Below are 24,036 nucleotides of genomic sequence, written 5' to 3'. Positions count from 1 at the left end.
CGAGAAAAAATAAGTTTAAGTTGGTTTGTATTTGACCAGGCATATTTGAATGACTAGAGGGACGATGTGGTGATAGTCTTTATGGTAAATGCATAGTGTTTAAAAAAGAATGCGTATGTGAGCAAGGAATCGGTGTAGATTATTTAGATGCTTGGTTATATGATCTGAGGGAGATTCTGACTCTCATTCTGAACCTTTTGAAGCTGGTTTGTCAAGTGATGAAGAGGCCCCAGATAGGCAAGACTGCAATTTGGATGCAACAAGATCTAGGGTAGTAGGCGTTCTGCAGGGCAATAAAAGGTTGTGAAGAATTCTCCTTAGGACACATAGAAGAAAGACCAACAGTTTGTCAGTTGAACACTAGTGAGCACCAAAATTAATGCCTATGTTACATTCATGTATAACAGGTGTGGGGCATCATTCATGCTAGATGGCCACCAAGTGTCAAGGTTGTAAGAGGAGTTGCCTAGATGAACGATTTCAGTTCCATAAGCATGTAATTTATGTTGGTTTGTTCCAATCCAAGAATTGTCAGATAGGCAGCATTTGCAAAGAGTAATTTTATTACCCTAAGTTCCAAAAGAAATGATCATCTGGGGATCATCGATGTGACAATAAAAGCTCTTTCATGGCTCTAGATCAACTGAGTTTGAGGTGCTTGATGAAGGTTAAAAAGAGCAGGGTTTAAGGCAAAGCTCTGCGAACCAAAATGTGTAACAGGATGGAAAATTGGTGAGCTGAAATGGTTGTGCATTGATGCAAGAAAGAACAAAACCATGTTCACACAACCTCTCACACCTGCCCTTTGGAAACACTGAAGAATGAGGGGGTGAGAGAAGGTTTTCAATGTTATGGAGAGATCAAGGAGCATTAATGTTTTAAAAGCATCAAGTGCTGCATGTACTACAAACTCACTCCCATGACTGGGTTTGAATCCTGTTTGAGAGTTGTCAAGATGGCCATGAGATTCAATTAAAGATGAGCTGACTATTAACCCTTTCAACTCTTTAATTTTGGCAAAGAAAAGGTTGCAGTGAAATCGGCTTAAGTTCAATTCATGTATTACACTGTACACCAAGTAACCAGACCATTCACTTAGCGTAGAGCTTACAGGTTTTGTAATATTAACTTGATAGTTTTCGCTGAGGATCAAAGTGAGCATTTTCAGTAGGGCAGAATTGAGAGGAAGTTACCATGTGTAACTGTTAGTGTCATTGTCTAGTATTTGACTACTTTGGTTACTAATTTGAGTGAGGCCATGCTGGTGTCTGTACCACACAATCTCCTTTTAACATTTATGGCATCCCTCCCATGAAATCAAACTGAACTGAAAAAGCAATAAAGCCTACTTCATGTCATTTACACCCAAATCATATATTTTAAGGTGATTCGAGAATGCAGTATTTTAACAACATTTGGGGTCTCCAGAACGAATTTTACAGACCCTGAATTTACCTACCTGCTAACTTTATCGCTCTCACTCCTCAACTCGCAGACACCTTTTAAAGTGAGCTGTGTCACTTTACTTTAGGTTTGTTTAAAATGTTTTAAACTCAAAGTTTAACCTCCAAATAAATCAGAACACACAAAACATTTTAAAAAGTCACTTTTCTCTCACTGTCCTTAATTCTTTAGTGATTAATACATGAATATCCCTCCTGACTTGATACGAATAAGATAATAAACAATGGTAATATTCTGCTATGTACTGCTAAGGAGCCCCAATTAAATACAAGAACAACCACCTAATTCTTGGTACCCAAGCACCCTATGTATCTGCAAATGCCAAGATTCAAACCACAGATAAGATGGCAAAAATGACTTAAATTTATAGTAGCATGATCAGGTTACTGCCAACACTCAGCCTCCTATATATGGACTAGATAGATGTTCATCTACCTTATTCCCAAATGCATACTTGTAGTCAATGTACTGATCCTATTATTCCTGAACATAAGTGTATTGCAGAACATGTCAATGGTATACATCAATATTTTGCTGTGAAAACACGTAACATCTCAATATTACAAGCTGATAGTTCACATTCTCTCGCTTCTATATTTCAACCTCTTGAACAGAGAACATTAATTATTGAAAGAGGTCTACTATGTTTTAGTATCTCTGAAATCTGCATCCTATGGCAATAACGGAATCGGTCATATTTAAAAAAACATTTTTGAGGTTTTTCTATTGTTTTACTGCATTATATGATAAATAAATTATTAGCTCTGGGGCATTTTTAAAGTTTGATTTAAAGTTACGCTTATTTTTTCATTGTTTTAACAGGCTTGTCTGAAGTTCTATGACCTGGACAATTTGGCCAGCAACAGCTGGGCTTTATTTTCCAGCCACTTGCCTTCAGCCATGTTCAGCAGCATACCCTCAGCACTATCTAGCTTCAAACCATCTCTTATGACTGGGTTCTTAGAAGATTAAGGCACCAAGAGTGCTATGTTTCTGTTGGTCTAAAGGGAAAGAAGCATGCTGGATGGAGAGGTGCCTGTTCATCAGTCTTAAAGAGCTTCCAATGCACAGTACAAAGGAGCACTCCTTTTGATACCATCTGCTTACAGGCTTTGTTTCTTTCTCTCTTGTATTATTGTGTATGTTAGGTTCCATAAGTCGCACCACTTGCTCATGTATTGCTCATTTTATGGAAGACGGGCGGCTAATATTTTGCATTAACTGTATTTACTAGTTCCAAACAGCAAACATTTTAAAGGTCCTATTTCAAAACATTGTGTGACTCATAAAAGGAAATCCAGAATACACTGTCTATAAAACCCTGTAACATTCCATCTTCTCCCTTTTGTTAGCTGCTTCTGAGCAGATCAGTATATTCACTTACATTTGACTCAGGTTGAGATTGGTATAGATTGTGTGTTTTTGTTAAAAGTAAATCCAATTTATGGATTTTGTGAGTGTGTAAGTTTCTTTTTGATGAATGTGAAAAACTGACAGAAAATGTAGTTTTTATTAATGCTCATTTGATAAATTTGTTGAGGTAAGTATTGATTTTGGACACGTTATGAGCCAAAATGGCCAATAATTGTGTTTTTTTTACAATAAAAAATATGCTTAAAATAACTGGGAAACTGATAACTATTGCATAATAATGTGAGGCACGTTTTTGAAACGCACGTCATGCGCTGTGTCTGCTCATGTGATAAAGTGAGGTCAAGTCTGAACATACTTGCTTCAATAGAGACGAGAAAGCGGGCGGCCATCTCTAGTAAAGGCACGCTGTGTGTTTTTGTTTCTAAGGAATTGGGCCTTGTTTTACAAACACAGCTAGGACGATCAAGGAAAGAACCTGATGATCATGTTTCACGACCTGAGAAATCATTAAGAATTCATGAAAGAACGTGCGGAGGATCACGTTTAAAACATGGTGCAGACAGAGACTGTATTTCAAAGAAGGAGATTTCGAAAAAGACCCATTAGAGATAAGAGAATCAAGAGAGTTGCTGTTCTATCATGACCAGAAACAGATTGCAGCGAAAGATGCAAGCATATTACTAGAGAAAGACTATTGTAAGGATAGTGGAAAAGGGAAAGTGTTTTGGGAGTAACCTTATTTTGGTGGAGAAGACAGACATGGGTTGGAGACCACAAATAAATATGAGGGGCCTGAAACATTTTGCAACATACAAGCTTTTTAAAATGGAGGTAGTGTATACGATGAGACATTCTGCAGGAGTTGGATGGGATAGTAAAGCTGGATCTGAAAGATACCTATCTTTCAGTACCAATCAACAGCAGGAGTCCGTGCTTTCTTTAGTTAAGGTGGAGGGTCAGTTCTACCAGTTCCAGTGTTTTCTATTTGGACTTTTGTCAGCACCCTGGTGTTTCACAAAAGTCTTAAAACCAGTTGTAGAATTCTTAAGGTAACAAGGCGTGTGAATAATTATATATTTAGCCAACGTTCTTATCGCGAGTTAACGTGAAGAGGTTATGAGCACACTTGTCTAAAGTGAAGGAGCTATTGGAAAAATTGGGTTTTATTATCAATCAGGAGAAATCAATTCTCCAACTTTCACAAACAATAGAGGTTTTAGGATTTGTTATACATGGAGTAAAAACCCAACTACAGCTGCTTGAGAGGAAGATAAGTATCAGAAAAAAAGAGGTACATCAACTGAGAAAAAAGTAGGCGGCATTAGGAGATCTTGCTTGTGTGATTGGTCTTTTCATCTTTAATACAAGCAGTATTTCAAGGCCCACTGCATTAGCGTGCTCTGCAGCCCTTAAAACAAGTGGGATTAGCATGGGGTCTCTGTTACTCAGGCAAAGCAGAGATGATGGAGGAAATGTGATTGGAGTTGACCTGATGGTTACAAAACTTGGATGCTTTGAATGGTAGAGCAGTTTTTGGGATAGTTCCAGATTTTGTGTTGCAATCGGATGCAAGCAGTTTTGCATGAAGAGCAATGTGTATGGGTCAGGAAAATGGAGGAAGGAGGACAGGAAAGAGCATATTACTCTTTGGAAAACTGTGCACAACTGCTTTTCATTTGCAATATCAAGGACAATTTGAAAGAAAGGCCAGTTTATTGAAAATGGACAGTGTAACGGTTATGTACATAAACCAGTTAGGAGGAATCAGGTCAACAAAGCTATCAGAAATTGCAAAGGAATTAGGGGAGTTTTGTCAGGAGTGTTACCTTAGTACTTACCAGGGAAGGAGAATACAGCGGTAAACCAGAACTCGTGCAATTTGAGGGAGTGCAGAGAGTGGCTGTTGAGGAGGCAATCTTTTCGGAATATAGAGTTATGCCTAGGACCAATAGAAGTGGATTTGTTTACTTCCCAGATAACTTTTCAGAAGGAGAAATATTTCCGCTGGCGTCCAGATCCAGTGGTGATGGCAGTAGATGTGTTTATTCAAAGTTGTGTAGATCTGAGAGGATATGCTTTCCCTCTGTTTGCAAAGATACAGAGGGTTTTAGTGCAGGTTAGTCGACAGAAGTGCCAGAAAGTACCGATGACTCCTTTGTTTGGGTGACACAAGTTTGATTTCCATCAGCGATCGAGTTTGCTGTAAAAGTACCTTATTTGATTTGGTCAGGCAAAGGGATGAATGTAGAATGAGAGGAGCATCCTCTGGTAGAGTCTGGTTTACTCAACTTTCTAGTCTGGAAGATATAAGGAGATCAGGAAGATTTGATTGACTTTCTAGAGAGGCTTCAGAACTTCAATGAATCATGGGCACCAGAAACACAGAAGAGATATAAAGGGTATGGAATGTCTGGGAGCATGTGAAAGGGACTTGGATCCAGTGGAGGATTTAGGAAAAACATGGCCCACAGGTTTAAAATAACATTTCCTGAAACCTTTCATCACCACCTCCAAATGTGCAAACTGTGAAAATAATTTACAACGTTTCAAGTTATGCATTTAATGACATTGTACATGCATAATGCTAGACTCATATCTTGCCACAAAATGCCAGTTCTACTAGCTTTAGTCCATTGAGAATCGTGATTTTATTAAAGACTAGGAGGCTAGCATTATCCATCCATCCTTTCCAAGGAATATAAGAAAAAGACTGGGAAGGCGTGGGTGGAATTTGTACAAAAATGTGACAAAGTTATGAAATTCCACTGGAAGGAAGTCTAAATGTGTTAGAGTGAAAATATTTGTAAAAATGTGGACATAGCATTTGGGTGAGGCATATTTGAACGTTTTATAGTGAAAAAGTATGCTACGTAATTTATTTTGTTGCAAATGCTTAGGGAACTAATTCGGATTAAAGGGAAGCTGAGGAGGGCTGAATAAACTAACAGCAGCGCCAAAAGAGGGAGACGATGGAATGTTAGTGTTTTATAGTCTGAATCTTCTGGATTTCGTGTTAAAATTATGCAGTATTCTAAAATTAGATCTTTGAAGTGTTTGTGGCTGGAAGTAGTAAATAAACGTTAATGAATAATGCTAGCCTTCCTGTCTTTAAGAAAATCACGTCCATCCAATCACTAAATCAGTGAGAATCGGCACCCTCCAGGAAACATCGTCACTTCTCTAAACAGACGCTTATATGAAAACAATGATGAAGTGGGTGTTTTAGGCACAGGCATCTTCAATTACTACTTCGTGGACGATATTTTAGCTCTGTATGTTTGTATGTGCTCAGATTTTTGTTCCTAAATTGACAGAAACGTGCTTTAAAACGGGTTTATTTGCTCAGAAAAATTAAATTTATATCCGACAATGGGATTTTCTTCCCAACAGCCTGACTTTTTGTTATTTTAACTTCTCGTCTGGATATCACAAGTGTTCACTGCTAAATAACATCCTATTCCAGCCCTGTCAAAAGCTACTTTGTGGTCTGCAACACGTTTGGTGGTGAATGCATAAATGTTTGAAGAGTCCAACTAGATTTAAACTATTCTGGTTACATTAAGATTTAAAAGCCAATGTTAAATATACTAAGTTCCTTGCCCGTTCAAACACTGTGAATCTGGTATTGAGGATCTAAATGGCAGGTGATTCCAGAGTTACTTACTGTAGGTTAAGACATTGGATTAGATTGCATATTATCTACTTTCACAAGGAAATATTCTAAAAAAACATGTTTTTTCAGCAGCTATACTTCATATACTGAATACCTGCCTAATGAAATTATTACACGGACTTCCAGGATGCTATTTAAAAAAGCATTAAAAACACTAACTCTTCTAGACTTTGGCAGGGTTACCATTCTCATTTGTTCATGCCCCAACGTTCTTCTAACCTATGATGTCCGTTCGTCCGTTCTTCCTTTTATATAAAAACAGTATTGCCACTACACAGTGTTTCTTTGCATAGATCCCACGTCCCTTCACATTTCTGTGCAAGCTCAAAAAATATTACAAATATGCAAATATGAAAGAAGTGTTCTTGCGATGCATGCACAAGCAGAGCCCACAGAGTGTGTGACAGGTGTTAAGCACCAACTAATAATCACTGACCCCAATCTGAATATAAATTAATTTTACGTATTACACTCTCCAGACGACAAATTATACTCTACAAAAGAAAACAAAACTCACTCTGCTATATCAATATATCCGCAAGAAGAGGCAGCGTGTAATGGTATCCAGCCTTCATTGTCTGGTTGGTTAATATTTGCTCCATGTTCCACCAGAAACTTCACCATATCTATATTATCATCAATGCAAGCCTGTAATAAAGTTAAAAGACGATTTGATCACATTATGATCATTTTAAAGCATGGATTTGATATACAGATACATTAAAATATTTCTCTGTGGATTATACTAAAACTGGCTTCAGTCTGTAGGGTTGAACTCTGTAATTTATTAAGAAAATTAATACTATATGTTCAACTTTGTGCTCTTGTTCATGGAATGCGAGCAAGACTTTAAGGCCAAAATGTGTTAGCTAAGCAGTGTCATTTTACTTACTAAAGAAATGTAACCCAGACATACATTCATTAAAAACATCTGCAATGAACATACAGTTAAGGTTTTTAAAAAAAACGTTAAAACACTGCAATTCATCAATTAGGCTTCAGTAAACTAACCACAACTCGCAACTAGCCATGCACTGCTTACAACCTCACACACTGCATCACTCATGACATGTTAAATGGCAATAGTGAGGAACTCATTGATGAAATTTCAAAAGGCATCACCAATGATGTCCCAGACGCCTGTAATGGTTGTGTTAATATCTTTTTCAGTGTTCTGAGGATCCATATCGGCACACTGGAGAAAAAGCTCCCTTGGTCAATATATTTTGTTTTTTTTATTTCGTGTTCCTAAAATATCCATGGATTACCAATTGTCAAGATAGCGCTATCGTTCGCTTGAATTTAACCCCTTCAAGCCTAATCTGTGCTTCTTCAAACACTAATTTCTTAAAAGCCACTGAATAGATTTACACCAATCCAACAAAAATACAACCCTGGAGTAAAGTTCTAACTTTGTGACAAGTTTAGGGTACATTTGTTCAGGCACTTTTCTGTTTCAGAGAGCAGAACTTCCTATGGAAATTAAAATGAATAATCACACTCTTGCCGCCGACCACCCAATCCCTCCCCATTTCTTCTATTTCTTTGCTCCCGCTTCACAGATCGTCAAAAAACACTTTACATGTAACAGCCAAAGATGAGGAACTTTATCTGGCAATTCATGCAGATTTGTCAAATTGTGCCAAAGTTCTACTAGTAACATGTAAAATAAGCACAGGCTTCTACTGGATGTGTATTGAAGTTGCACAAAAAAGAAACAGCTTCAAGAAGTGTATGGGGAAAAGTACCATATAAACAATGATAAACTACAGGAGTCGCAAGCTTCTCTGCCTAGTTAAGAGTATATGCAGATGATGAGCTTGAAAAACTCAAAGTGCCAGCATACTCGTCTTACCTTTGCACTTGGCACAGGGGTAAAGTCATTTACTCTACTCTGAAGAAGTCGAGGATAAGAGCACCGAGAAATCTGAAAGTATTTGCCAAATGATTAGGAAACGAAAGAAAAGTGAACAAATGATCTCAAGCAACATCTTAGAGAACAGATGTTTCCTGTACCATTAGTGGGTGCCAATTGTTTTAATGTGCAAGTGCTGGAACTCCTGTGGGAACGTGTGATTTGCTTTCCATCCCTGCTGCCCATCTTTCCAAGCACAGAACTAATGGTGCCATTATACACGAAGTTACTGAAGAGTCTTGGTGTTTAACAAAATGATAATAAAGTAGCTAGTCTCAAAATATATTTGGATTCTATCCATATACAGTACTAAATGTAGTTCTAGGGCAGTGTTTCCCAAACTGTTGGTCACAACCCACTGGTGGGTCGTGGTCCAATATTTGATGTGTTGCCAAAGTCTACACAATAAATAAAGATGCATTTAAATTCTGTACTTATCGTGTTACGTTTGTTGCGGCTCAAGGACAGGTCACATGTCAGTCAGCTAATTTTTCAACACGGTGTTTTACAACACCTCTTACTTAGCAGAAAGAAGTGAATTATGTGACACTCCTGTTGGGGTGCATGAAAGCAAAGCTGCAGTTCTTTCTAACACAACAAAGTGTAAAATACCTGTAAATGAACTGAACACGGTCAGCAGTTAGGAAAGCAAAATGAAGCACATTTAGTTGGAACTCTGAAGTGTGATGGACACAAAACACTTTACTAGGATCGGAACAAATCAAGACAGGCCATGGCGATGCACAAATAAATGCTCACTGAAACCCGACTTTCACACATTTGTGACTAGCATCTTCAACATAAAGATCGCTTCAAAAATTGATTCAAGTGGGTTTTCAACTTTTGTGTCTTTATGAACCGAAGAATGCATTTCAAAATCAGACATACATACTCCATCTGATGTGAACACCCAAACCTCCCACCTCTTACCCAATACAGGCCTTTACATTCACTAACCGTAGAAAAATACATTGACTTACTGGCCGCATAGCAATTCAGCAGAAGAGAGGATTGAAAAAAGATCCAAGAAGTTTATCAGGGCCAAATGTCTACTGATGCACGGCTAAGGTCCTGTAAATGTTAAGATACCAAGCAACTTGAACCGGACCCGGAACCACAGTGAACAAAATGATAATCAATGTTTTTAGCGTTGGTGCACGGCTCAAGTGTACTGGAGACTGGAAATTTCTTAAGCTTTCCCTATAAGAAACACCAAAATGACAAAAGTCTAAAAAGCAGACTGCAGAAGCAGCCAGAATCTGAGGAGGTTGAAATAGTCAGTGGTAAATAATAATGTATCACAGCATACTGGAATATGAGGGCTGAAAATGATTCAGCTGAGCAAGTATATTTGTGAATGGCAGGATGGCCAGTAGGGTTAGTCAAGGAGAGTAGTACAGCTTGGCATTACATGGTGTACTAATAATAATGTACTTATGAATAAAAGTCTGAAAGGTGATGGGCGGAGTTACTAAATACCAAAATGACTGGGTAGAGACCAAAAGGTGAAGCACACAGCTTGTACTCTTAGCACTGGTGGAATCTGAACACCCACAAGTTGATTAATCAGACAGTGTTAAACCTCAGTTTCATGAGGCAGTGTGTCCCCAAGGTATTGCACCTCCAAACACATAAATAGAGTTAATTAAGGGACCACTCGATAGTTGAGTTCTAGATCAGTGGAATAAGTAGAAGAGTTTATTACAAAAAATTCAAAAGGATTGCAATACAGAGTCAACATAAAGTATTTGCCAGGACATACAGAATAGGTGCAAATCCCAAATAAACAGCAAAATCAATAGAGAAACGGACAGCATCCCTAGTAGAATAGTAAAGTCTTCAGGGACGTTCTGGTTCATTCCATTTCAAGGGTTCACATAGTCTATTATAGCCTTAGAACCCGCCGTAGCGGGCTCTACCGGCTATTAAAGGCCCGCTCCCCGCGTTAAATGCCCGAGCCGAAGGCGAGGGCATTTAACAAGGGAGAGGGACTTTAATAGCCGGTAGAGCCCGCTACGGCGGGTTCTAAGGCTATTAGAACATTCTGCCACACAGGGCAGAATGTTGTATTAAAAAAAAAAAAATGTTCACGGAGCCCGAGGGGATTTAAATCCCCTCGGGCTCCGTGAGGCTTTGTTCACAGCTGTTGCTGTGAACAAAGCGAACATTGGAATGTTGGCGCTGCGGGCTTTTACCGGCCTGTAAAAGCCCGCAGCAGTCCATTGTCTTCAATGGACATGCCAACATTTGAATGTTCTAATATCTCTTATTAAATCATTAGAACTGTTAAATCATTGTGGTATAATAAAAATGTTACAATCTCAGCAAATCAGAGCTATTTTATTAAGCATCATGTTGCTTTAGCACCTAAGCACTATTCCATTACAGCAGTGGTCTTGAAATGTTTTATTGCCATGTGCCCCCACCCATAGTGGGGGGAAAAAGTAAAACATTGCAGGCCCCCCCTCTGAAATGTTCAGAAATATTCTATTAAATTTGCAATATTTAAATAAGCCTAGACTTGTTTCAACATTGCAGTTCAGTTCAGTTACTGTTTTAAAAAAGCAATCAAATTGATGATGCCAAACATACTATTCTGGTCATGCAGGCCTTACTAACATTTTAAAGTATCAACGGTGTAATTATTAGAAGAGGGGGGTTAGGGTTTTGATGAGTATTTGGAGTCCCTTCTGTTTTGACACACACTCCTAGCTTGGATATAATTGACGAAACATGTTAGTGGTGGCCCATTACAGAGCGGGTTACTGGGGCTCATTTTTTTCCAGCTTAAAACAAAGTTCTGTTATAAGCATAATTCTTGTCTTGGCCAGAGACCACCCCCCACCACCATCCTTTGAGGCCCTCTAGGGGCTTTCTAGAGGCATTACAAAAGGGTGAGGGACGCATGTATGTGTTGTGGCATGACACTTGCCCACACATGCATTGTGATGCATGCAGTGCGAAGCACAGTTGCCATTTTTAGTTTCCATTATATCATAGCTGGCAGTTATTTTAGAAGGGTTACTTAAAATGGTTTTAAAAAATCCCAAAAAACTGTGCACAAAGTGTGAAGAAGGAAACTTGCAGCACTTTGAAGCTGATGTGTCTTCATAAAAAAATGGAAAAATAAATGAAAATTTAAAAATATATATATATATATATATATATATATATACATACACACACATATATATATGTGTGTGTGTGTGTGTGTGTGTATATATATATACACACACTTTCTCACAAACTCAACATTTCTGTCAAAAGACGTGGCACTCACAGGACACTTAGTTTTTCATTTTAATGTGCAGTTTACATAAACACATATGTGTGTATATATATATATATATATATATATATATATATATATATATATATATATATATATATATATATACATACACACATACACACACATATCAAAACGCAGTGCCATTGTTATGTGGCTAGGTGCAAGCTATTTGCATTAAAACTGTATTGATCACTGATAACTTGAAGCTGCCTGTGCCTGGTGTAGTGAAACTACTACTTTGGGACTAATGGTTTGGCTGTATAAATGGAATAGGGCTATCGATGGAAAACATATATTTCCACTGAAAAAGAGACGGTATAGTTAGGTACTGAATTTACTTGAATAAAGCCTTAGAAATTCAGCAGTTATAGTTGGAGTTATTTCAAGTAACTATGACAGTGACCTAATGTAACTAATTCACGCCCACGCCATGCACAGTTGTTTCTTGATTAATTTGACTGCCAATGATTCATTTATATTTTTAACAACGTTATAGAAGTTGTCATGCGTGCTGTAATATCTGGGGTAATTAGCAGTGCATGGCGAGAGAACAAGTTATAGTTACCTTAGGGTGCAAGTTATAGTTAGTTACTACAAGTAACTATAACTGTTGAATTTCCAAGGTTTTGCATGAGTAAATTCAGAACCTAATTAGGATGCTCCTGTAAACCTTGTTTGTTTTTTCTTCAGTGAATTTCTGTGTTTTCTTACATTCTATTGCCTAACATATAACATCCCTGTAACCTTTGTTTTTTAACGTAAAGTAATTTTAATTACAATACTTTAATTCATCCCGTGTGGGAGTTTGTTGAGGGCCTGACTTGCGGCCAACCCTCTATAACCACCTAACCTCGCACCGTGCATGGTCTTTGACTGTGCGTGGCAGGTCTTGGTCGCAAGGCCTGTCTCTCTGGTTCCGAGAATAGGCGTCAGAGGGTGTCTCTGGGTGTGGGAGTGGGTGTGACAGTGTCTGCCTGGATGTGAGAGGGGCTATGCGGGTGTAAGTGTCTGCTTGGGTTTGAGAGAAGGTGTGGGGGGGGGGGTCTCGGTGAGAGAGTGTCTGAGTGGATGCGTGAGAGTCTGAGTGGCTCCCTGAGTGAGTGTCAGTGTGAGTAGGTCTGTGAGTCAGTGCATGAGTGTCTAAGTAGGTGTGTGTGACTGAGTGGGTACATGAATGAGTGGGTCTGTGACTGGCTGTACAACTGTGTGGGTTTGTGATTGGATGTGTGAGTGTAAGCGGGTCTGTGAGAGGGTGTGTGAGTCTCCGTGGGTCTGTGAGTTTCAGTGGATCTGTGAATAAGTGGGTCTCTGAGTGGGTGCATAAGTGTGAGTAGTAGCTACGAAACTGTTCCACTTGGTATGTGAGTGGGTGTATGACTTTGGGTCTGGGAGTGGGTGGAAGAAAGGGTCTCGGAGTGTGTGCATGAGCAGGTCTGAGTGGGAGTGTGAGTGGGTCTGTGAATGGGTTTGAGTGTGTCAAGAGTGGGTGTACAAGTATACAGGGAGTGCAGAATTATTAGGCAAGTAGTATTTTTGAGGATTAATTTTATTATTGAACAACAACCATGTTCTCAATGAACCCAAAAAACTCATTAATATCAAAGCTGAATATTTTTGGAAGTAGTTTGTAGTTTGTTTTTAGTTTTAGCTATGTTAGGGGGATATCTGTGTGTGCAGGTGACTATTACTGTGCATAATTATTAGGCAACTTAACAAAAAAAAATATATACCCATTTCAATTATTTATTATTACCAATGAAACCAATATAACATCTCAACATTCACAAATATACATTTCTGACATTCAAAAACAAAACAAAAACAAATCAGTGACCAATATAGCCACCTTTCTTTGCAAGGACACTCAAAAGCCTGCCATCCATGGATTCTGTCAGTGTTTTGATCTGTTCACCATCAACATTGCGTGCAGCAGCAACCACAGCCTCCCAGACACTGTTCAGAGAGGTGTACTGTTTTCCCTCCTTGTAAATCTCACATTTGATGATGGACCACAGGTTCTCAATGGGGTTCAGATCAGGTGAACAAGGAGGCCATGTCATTAGATTTCCTTCTTTTATACCCTTTCTTGCCAGCCACGCTGTGGAGTACTTGGACGCGTGTGATGGAGCATTGTCCTGCATGAAAACCATGTTTTTCTTGAAGGATGCAGACTTCTTCCTGTACCACTGCTTGAAGAAGGTGTCTTCCAGGAACTGGCAGTAGGACTGGGAGTTGAGCTTGACTCCATCCCCACCCTGAAAAGGCCCCACAAGCTCATCTTTGATGATACCAGCCCAAACCAGTACTCCACCTCCACCTTGCTGGCGTCTGAGTCGGACTGGAGCTCTCTGCCCTTTACCAATCCAGCCACGGGCCCATCCATCTGGCCCATCAAGACTCACTCTCATTTCATCAGTCCATAAAACCTTAGAAAAATCAGTCTTGAGATATTTCTTGGCCCAGTCTAGACGTTTCAGCTTGTGTGTCTTGTTCAGTGGTGGTCGTCTTTCAGCCTTTCTTACCTTGGCCATGTCTCTGAGTATTGCACACCTTGTGCTTTTGGGCACTCCAGTGATGTTGCAGCTCTGAAATATGGCCAAACTGGTGGCAAGTGGCATCGTGGCAGCTGCACGCTTGACTTTTCTCAGTTCATGGGCAGTTATTTTGCGCCTTAGTTTTTCCACACGCTTCTTGCGACACTGTTGACTATTTTGAATGAAACGCTTGATTGTTCGATGATCACGCTTCAGAAGCTTTGCAATTTTAAGAGTGCTGCATCCCTCTGCAAGATATCTCACTATTTTTGACTTTTCTGAGCCTGTCAAGTCCTTCTTTTGACCCATTTTGCCAAAGGAAAGGAAGTTGCCTAATAATTATGCACACCTGATATAGGGTGTTGATGTCATTAGACCACACCCCTTCTCATTACAGAGATGCACATCACCTAATATGCTTAATTGGTAGTAGGCTTTCGAGCCTATACAGCTTGGAGTAAGACAACATGCATAAAGAGGATGATGTGGTCAAAATACTCATTTGCCTAATAATTCTGCACTCCCTGTATGTATGGGTTTGTCAATGTAAGTGGGTTCATGAGCGTGTAAGTGGGTCTGTAAGTGCGAGAGGGAGTGTCTAAGTGGGTCTGTGAGTGTGTGAATGTTTTGTTTTTTCTGGCAGGGTTCGTGACTGTTGCGAAGTTTCAAGGGGGACCGCATTGAGCGATGCGACAGTCGCGACTCCACACATGTTGAAAATCTAATAAGGGGTCTCACAGACACCCATTAAATGCCCCCATGGGGTTCAGAGTACCTCTACCCTGACCCCTTCTAATCTTTTAGACTCTATTTTCATCCCTCTGGACCATGCCCCGGTTCATAAAATGGTGGCTTCAACTTTCTGCACAGGTTGCGGCCAGACAAAAAAAAATATATATATATAAATATATATATATATATATATATATATATATATATATATATATATATATATATACATATATATACACATATATATATATATATACACACACACACATATATATATATATATATATATATACACACACACACATACAAATTTGTTTTTCATTTCATAATTGGAAAACCACTGGACAGATTTACACTAAATCACAAAAAGGTCACTTTCTGGACCAAGAGCTAGCTTTCTGCCAAATTTGGTGTAAATCCCTCCAGTGGTTCCAGCTGTCTAAGTGCTCCTGCCCACTGGATTCGGAGGCTTTATCTTTTTCCCTTCCCACAGATATGAAGGCAAGGAACGATGAACTGCATGTTCTTGTACACAGGGAGCTGCATGATAAGCAGCTCCCTATGTGCAATAGCAATGCCAGCTCCCACAGGAGGCGCAGCTCCTATAAGGCGCCATAAGGGCCCCACCCCCTCCCAACCTGTGATCCCCTTTGTGTACACTGGGTGCCCTCAACAGGAAGCACTTACAAATTTATACATAGCAGGTGCCCCGTCGAGCTCCCATTCTGTAAAGGACAAATGATCCTAAGTCCTGGGCTTAGTGAAGGCAAAGCAAGTGTGTTTTCTCAGCGACTTCATACTGAAAAAACGATCTGAAATCCTTTGTGGAGGTGAATGCGTCGTTGATCTATTGAAGCATAATCTGCATGTGACTGTGAAGAGTGGGTTCTTTCTTGTCCTCTCCTGGTGAGAGCAGGGTTCTGCCTTTAAATTGCTACTAGCATTTCAGATGTGTAAATCATTTGGATACTTGCCTGTTGGGCCCGTCCACCTTAGTAGTATCTAAAGGTCTTCCTGCCTTTTGCCAGGATGATGGGGATCATAACAGGCCTCCCAGCACATTACCCGCTGTCTTTAGGGAGGAGTTTTTTTTTTTTTAAATTAATATTTGCAGTTTATTCAACCATACAAACAATTAACATTGATAGCGTTCAGTCCCACCTTCAGCACTTCCCGGATCTCACCTACAGATGTTGTTCAGTCCAGTTACTTGCATGAATATGTTTCCTCCTCAAAGCTTCCTGTAGTTCTTTATGCTGTCCGCCTTTTATATTTACTATGTTGAAGGATTACATCTTTCATGGGTCTGTGTCCGTACACATTTCCTTATCTCATCCTCTGCATATTTTCTCATATTTTTTCATACATCTTCTAGCCTTGTACACTTTTTTTCTATAATCCTTCAGTATTCCATTCCCATTTTCCAGTCTAGTGTGTAAGAAGCAAGCCCGAAACCCATCTATGAGCCATGTATCTTTTAGCCACCATGCAACACAAATTTAGAAGTATGTTTTGATGGTGTGTGTGATCTGATGTCTTCCATATGTAGTGCTAATCTCTGTGTCTGACTTAAGGTCGTGCCTGTTTCCCCCGCAAGAAAGGTCTCCACCCTTCTCCAAAACCCTTGAATGGGTGGGCACAGCCGCAAAATATATGTATACAGGAGCCTTCTAGTTCACAATGTTACAGCCGCCTCGTTTATCCACCCTACTATATATAGGATGGTTCATGTGTAGTGGGACCGGTGTAGTATTTTGAGCTGGATCAGTTGAAAGCTTGCTTTTTACAGCCACTTTTGGTGGGAATTCTAGTGCCTCTCCCCATTCTTCTTCTTCTTAGCTCCCTATGTCTGGTGTACATCTGTCTTGTAGTTTTATCAATGGACTTTGTGTATTCCTCACGGTGCCGTATGTCTGTGACACCAGTTTTTCTGAACTCTCCCATCCAACAACCTGTTTCCTAGTGGGGAGTCTGCTTGCATCTCTTCGTCTGGAGGTAAGCTAATTTTGAGGGACTGCCCATATTTGAGCCACTGTGAATTGGCGATTTGGTATTCCTTCTGTAAATATGAGAATGGGACCACCCTGTTAGCGTCCCATACATTCGCCAACGTGCATATACCTATGGCATCTCAACCTTTAAATCCCTGCACTGACGAGAGCTCTTTTAGTCTGGTGCCCTCCCATAATGGGGTTCTGGGAGTCAGTCTCTCGTTCCAGGTCATTTCTTTCGTGAGTCTACTCCAACTTTCCAATATCCTGCTTGTTGCCGGGTACATTTGTAGAGGGAGTCTACCTCCGTATAATGCATGTAGGTAGCTATGTTTCTACATTGGGGTTATCAGCCTCTGTATATGCCCAGTCATTTACTACGCTCACTTGCGCTGCCTCATAGTCCTCATTGTTCCACACATCAGTTAGCGCAATGCCCCAATCGAATCTGGACCTTTTAATGGTTTTCAGGGATATTCTGGGTTGTCTGCCCGCCCACAGCAGCGTTCGTACTAGGCTATCTATCTTTGTGAAGACTCTTTCCAGTATCTTGTGTGGTGTGTTCTGTAGAACGTTCAGCAGTCTGAGGAGCGCAATCATTTTAAACATGGCTGCTTTCCCTAGTAAGGAGAGTGGCAGCAACTGCCAGTGTTCCACATCTTGTTTAAGGAGATGCAGAAGGGCTGCAAGATTCGCCTCATAACATTCATCGGCAGAGAGCATTATCCATATCCCAAGTATTTAAATTTGATTTCCTCAACCCGGTGTGGTAGTGTGAGCTGGTTCCTAACAGACCATCCCCTACTGGGAACACTAACGATTTATCCCAGTTAATTGCAAATCTTGAATGTGCTCCAAATATGTCAAACATCTGTTGCAGCACCATACTTGTGTGTCCACTCTAATCCATGTTGCTAGAGCTTCAATAGTCAGCGCGAAGAGCATTAGAGATAATGGTCAGCCTTGCCTGGCGCCTCCCCCGGATACTAAACTTCAGTGAGATATGGCCATTAACCTCACCCTTGCAGTCATAAAAGAGTCTAACCCATTGTATATACTTAGGCCCAAATCCCATCCCCTCCAATATTCCAAAGAGGTAGATCTATTCTACAGAATCAAATGCTTTGCTGGCATCTAGGGAGACATTTACTTTCCCTGCTGGCGACTTCCGGGCCATAGCCAGATTATTAGGTAGGCACCTAAGATTCAGCCTGATCAAACAACCCGGCATCAATCTGTTTTGGACCTGATGTACTAAATCTAAAATTACTGTTTTAAGTCTGTTTGCTAGTACTTTTGCGAGTATTTTTTATGTCACAGTTGATCAGTGATATGAGCCGTTAGGAGTTCCCTTCCTTTGGGATCAATATCATTGTGGCAGTGTGATTGTCCTCTGACAGTTTGCCTGCCCGGCATGCTTCCATCAGAGCAGCACGGAGTGGGGCGGTTATATGTTTTCGTAGCCTTTTGAATAGTTCAATAGGGAATTAATTTGCTCTGGGAGGTTTTGCTGTTTGCATCTGTTCCAGAGCCAGTGCGATCTCTTCTATAGTAATATCTGCTTCTAAGGCTGTTCTCTGGTTGTCGCTCAATCTCTTTATTGGGCAATCTTTGATGAAAGCCTGTATGTCTATCTCAGGGGTTGTTATGTGAGAGTCATAAAACTATTACAAGTATGCAGCAAACGTCTCCGCTACATCTCCACTTGTGAGGGTCAGGCTCCGTGAAGGCTGCCTGAATGCCTTAATCGACATTTGTCTTTCAGCTTGCCTCCCAGCCATGCCAGCAATTTGCCTGTTTTGTTCCCACTTTCGTATATTTTTTGCTTCACCATATATGATATTTTGCCTAATTCTTTGCTAGTGCTTGGTATTCAGCTCTCTTCAATTCAGCTGATCTCTTACTAGTCAGGTCTCTCTTTGCAACAAACACCTCTTATAGGTGTATTAGTTCTTCCTCTAGTTTGGCTAATGCTGCCCACCTTTCTTTCCTATCATTTATCTCTCCTGAATTAATTGTACCCCTTACCCTTGCTTTGTATGCCTCCCATATTATAATTTCATTCTGCACCGTGTTTTTATGGTCAACAAAGTAAGTTTCCAGAGGCTTTATTTAGGCGTTAGACCTCTTGTTTATTAGTGAGGCGCCATATTTCCATTCTCCACAATTGTTTGGGCCTTTGAGATTGAAGGTTAAGCGTTTTCGGGAGTGGTCACTCAGTCCTCTAGCTAGGTATTTTGCCTAGTTAAAACGAATAAGTGATTCCCCTGTGGTGAAGAAGTAATCTAGTCATGAATGCACTGAGTGTGCACCTGAGTAGAAGGAGCTTCTACTCTGGGTGGAGGCTTCTCCATATATACACCATAGGCCCCGTGCCTGTGTAAAACTTCCCACCCTTCCTCTAGTCCCACCCTCCCTCTATACGGGAACTATCTATATCTCTGCTGGCATACATTACCAGGTTGAAGCCTCCTATGATCACCACCAGAGCTCGGAGGGTCTCCAGTAGTACTTCATCCAGCTTTTTAATTTTGGAGCCCTGGTGGAGCATACACATTCACCAACAAGAGATCCTCACCTTCCAATTCCACAAGTATAGCCGTGTATGTTCTCTGCCTATCTGTCAATATGTGTTTTTCGTGGAACGGCAGAGATCTCTTAATCAGTATTGTAACCCTCTCTTGAGCCGGCGGTGAATTGTGCCCAGCTTCCTAATCTATAGCTCCCCCTCCCCATGCTATGATGTTGTTGGTCTACCAGGTGAGTTTCCTGTAGGAACACTAATTCCACTTTTTGTCTATTAAGCGCTCTCTTTATGAGGCTCCGCTTTACCCTGTTCCCTAGTCCATTTACATTCTAAGTTAGTATCAATACTTCTTGCCGGTAGGTCATGGTGGCTGTAACCTGTGTATATTAGTGTATGTAAAACCTCCTCTATGTATTGGCTGGGGCCCTTGCTTTGCATATCTGCAAGCCTTGATGAACTGAAATCCCTTATAATTCACCCCCACCCCTACCTTACTGTACAGTGATTTCTGAAACAACCACCCCCTAAACTTACGGTATGTGTTTACCCCAAACATAAACCATAACAAACATTTTGCGCATTTGTCGCTTGGGCGTGGTGACCAACCTTTGGCACCTTTGATTCGAGGGGTAACCCTCAGATCTTGCATTCCGTAGTGATTGTCTGTGTATTACAGCAGCTCCTCGGGTGAGGGACTGGTGCCAGAGGCTGGTGCCTTTCCTTACCAGCCTGTTACACCCTTATTCTATCGCACCCCAAGTGTTCTGACATCGTAAGTGTCGCTTCTGGTAATTGTTCATCTTCTAATTCATGTCCTATTTCTGAGCAGTCTGAATAGCTTCCGCTGCACTGAACCAGCCATGCTCTCCATCTCCGTTTGAGTGCTCATGTGTTGCTTCAGTTCTTTAACCACCCGCTCATATGTGTCTTTCATCTGCTCTTTGGTGGGTGTTTAGGCACTTTTCCTCCTCTTTTTGTTGCACCGTCCCAGCTGATGCAGATTTCCAGCTATCCCACTGTGTTCTGCTTGGCAGTTATCCCAACCACAGACCCTGGTCTTCTATCCATGTCCAGGCATCCCTAGCAAATTGCAAAAAATGTGTTTTCTCTTTCAGATCCACCGGTAGTTTTGCTGGGTAGATAAGTGAGTATTTTAGGCCTTGATGTCTGAGTACTTTTTTTATTGGTACAAATGATCCTCTTTGGCATTGTACTATGTTTAGTACAGATATTTGTGGATTTCAATGCTCTCAACAAACCATAGGCTGTGTTTCCTTGTCATCTAGAGGATGACATCCCTGTCCCTGAAGTTCATCAGCCATCATCGGCCTGGGGGGTGGAAGAACTCCTGGTTGCACAGCTCAGGTAGGGCTTCTATGGTCTCTTTCTACTGAGAAGAATGGCAGTATATTGATCGCAAGCCAGTCTTCCAGAAATAATTCCATATTATGTACTTCCAGTTTTTCCAGCACCCCCACAAGCCTCACATTATGGCGTCTTGACTGTCCCTCCACTTCCTCCACTCTCAGTTGCTGCAGCCCTTTCTCCAGAGCTGTACATTGCTTTGTTAGATCCATGACTTGGGGTAGTGTTGTTTCTATTTGTGCCTCCGCTTCTTTCACGCAGTCTGTTCATTTTTAGTGATCATTCCACAATACTCCTACTACACTCGCCACTGCTGATATTTGGGTCCTAAGGACTTTTTTGTGTCCTTAATTGCTTGTAGGATAGTCACCGTATGCATTTCCAGTCAATCTGAGTATTTTCCCTTATCAGTCCCTTCCACTCCCTGTAGGACACCTTTCCCTCCAATGTGGAGTCTCACCATTTCATTGAGTGGTGCAGTGAATAATCTCTATGGGAAGTTATTTTCCAGGACTAACCCGGTCTCGTGAAATTGGTCTGTTTGGAACCGGGACCCCGTGCCCTTCGCCTGGTGAGGAGTTCTTGATGCCAAGGAAGAAGACGACATCTCCACCAAACAAATAAGCAGTATAGTGAAGAGGAAGAACCATGGTTTGGGTGGAGATTTACCTCTTAGCATGAATCTTCCTAGAAAAAAAAGACAGCAAAAATACTATCACATATTTCTGGATAAAGACACACCAGGAACAGTCATATTTCCATAACACCCACAAAGTCACTGGCAACACTTACTTGTGCTCCATTATGCAGCTGCAGTGTAGCATATGTACTGATATTTACCCAAGGAGGCAGCAAAAACTCCAGTTGGGTAGATATGTTGTGCAAAACTGTGGACTCTTATTGGATAAAAGGGCAGATCAAGTTTCTTTGTGGCAGAGTCACTCACACATTTACAACACACCCACAAAGACACTCACGCACCCACTCACACAACCTATTAGAGACACACACCCACTCAGACACTAATAGATCTCAGACATTCACACACAGGCTCACGCACCCACTCACAGACCTACTCAGACACTCATGCACTCACTCAAACTCCACACCCACTCAGACATTCACTTACCCACTCGCAGACCCACTAAGACTTATGCACCCACTCACAGAACCACTCAGAGGTTCATGCACCAACTCAGAGACCCACTCAGACACCACATACCCACTCTCAGACATATGCACTCACATAGGCTCATGCACCCACTCAGAGACTCATGCTTCCACTCACAGACCTATGCAAATGCATGTACTCACAGACCCACTCAGACACTCATACATACATACACTCACACATACACTCACATAGCCACTCAGAGTCAAACGCTCACACTCACTAAGAACCTCAAGCACCCACTCACAGCCCCACTCACTCATGCACCCACTCACAGACCCACTTAGACACGTATGCACTCACACGCACTGTCAAAGGGTAGTGGTTATAGCTAAGCAATAAACTTTTTTTTTATCTTAGAAATTTGCTTAAAAACCAAAGGTTACAGGGAAGTTTTAGTTAGGCTCACATTTAAAATGTCAGATGTTATAATTAGTTATCTCAAGTAACTATAGCTCGTGCTCTAAGGTAACTATAAATCGCGCCCCCGCCATGCACTGCTAATTACCTCACATATAACAACACACATGACATCTTTGATAACACCACTGATATTATCAATGTAATATTTGCAGTAAGGTTATTGAGGAGAAAGCTGTGCATGACGAGGGCGCAATTTATAGTTACCTTAGGGCACAAGCTATAGTTACTTGAGATAACTAACTATAACAGCTGAAGTTTTATGGTTTTGTACGTTTAAAATGTGAGGCTAATTATAACGTCCCCATTACCTTAGTTTTTAATCAGTGAAAATATACATACCTATATAAACACACCAAAACTAAAAATTGTGAATTCAAGATAAAAATGGGTTTATTTTCAGAACTCCTAAATTGTTTGCAGAAAAATTGTTCAATTTCCAAAATATATCTACATTCAAAGTTGATAAAAACCTTCCTTATAGTACTACTACAAACTCTTCCTGATGTAAAAAGGTAATCACTACTGACAGTCTTGCATGGAGTGGCCACTAATGTAATGTTGCTGAAATAGTCAATATACAACACTAGTATTCACAAACAACAAGACAATATCAGAATCAGAAGCTTGTAAGGGTTGAATGTGACAGGACACCAGTGTCTTATCCCAGCATTCTACATTTTGGAATTTTACACCAACCACTTCAGCGAAGGAGACTGTATGCCATCAGCTGTAACTGCTCAATCTCCATGCACTGAGGTTTAAGTTGCGCACGCACAGGTGAAGTACCTTGCCATGCTGTTGAGACAGGAGATACTCTGGGTACCACATTCTTTGCCCAGTCTGGAGACACTAGAATGACTTGGGCCCAGTCTCTCCTGACCACTCTGGGCAGGAGAGGTAAGGGTGGATAGGTATACAGGAGTCCCGAGCCCAAATGTAGAAGAGAGGATTCTTCAAGACACTACTACCTTCGAAACATCAACAAGCAAAAAACTCTGGACACTGCGCTTTCTCTGAGGTGGCCAACACATCAAGCCAGGTTTCTCCCCATTGTGAGACGATGCCCTGTGCAACCTCTGAGTGTAACTGCCATTTATGATCCGCTAGGCACCGTCCGCTGACATCCTTCGCCCCTTACCCTCCCAAAAAATTCCAACTAAACTTTAATTTCATCATTACCAGGTTAATATCCATTAAGTGACTGGTGATAAAGTGACAGATCTTTCTATCCTCAATGGGCAATCTTCTGCAAGAAATGCCTTGACAACCATCATCATTAAAAGGTATAAGATCAATATGCTTTTGCCTCAATTCAGGTCCGTCTACTACCATACTCTAGCACACAACTATAGGACATGTAGCAGCACTGAAACAGAGCACACAAGGGTCTAAAGCCACATAATATTTTTATTCACATTACATATTGTGTAGAACCCCTTAAAAGAGAATACAATTTGAGTGGAAAAATTGTCTTTCCAGGATGTGCCTGTTCTTCACCCAGAATATTTTAATTTATTAATAGCTAATTATAAATAGTGTATTAGCCAGAGGGGAGTAGACAACTTCTTGGCAAAT

General features: G+C 40.7%; 1 protein-coding gene across 2 annotated transcripts in view; it reads right to left on the bottom strand.

The window, feature by feature from the left end:
* The window catches only part of PPP1R12A (protein phosphatase 1 regulatory subunit 12A), a 1,050,482-nt gene that overhangs the window by 906,365 nt on the left and 120,081 nt on the right, over positions 1-24,036 (bottom strand). For both annotated transcript variants that reach the window (XM_069228775.1, XM_069228774.1), the window contains exon 2: positions 7,029-7,159. In XM_069228775.1, the coding sequence (XP_069084876.1) occupies positions 7,029-7,159 (131 nt within the window). The remainder of the gene's footprint in view (positions 1-7,028; positions 7,160-24,036) is intronic.

Source organism: Pleurodeles waltl, chromosome 4_1 (genome assembly GCF_031143425.1).
Source record: "Pleurodeles waltl isolate 20211129_DDA chromosome 4_1, aPleWal1.hap1.20221129, whole genome shotgun sequence".
Classification (NCBI taxonomy): domain Eukaryota; kingdom Metazoa; phylum Chordata; class Amphibia; order Caudata; family Salamandridae; genus Pleurodeles; species Pleurodeles waltl.
Note: the sequence above shows the minus strand (reverse complement) of the source record. Positions and strands in the feature narration are given on the sequence as shown.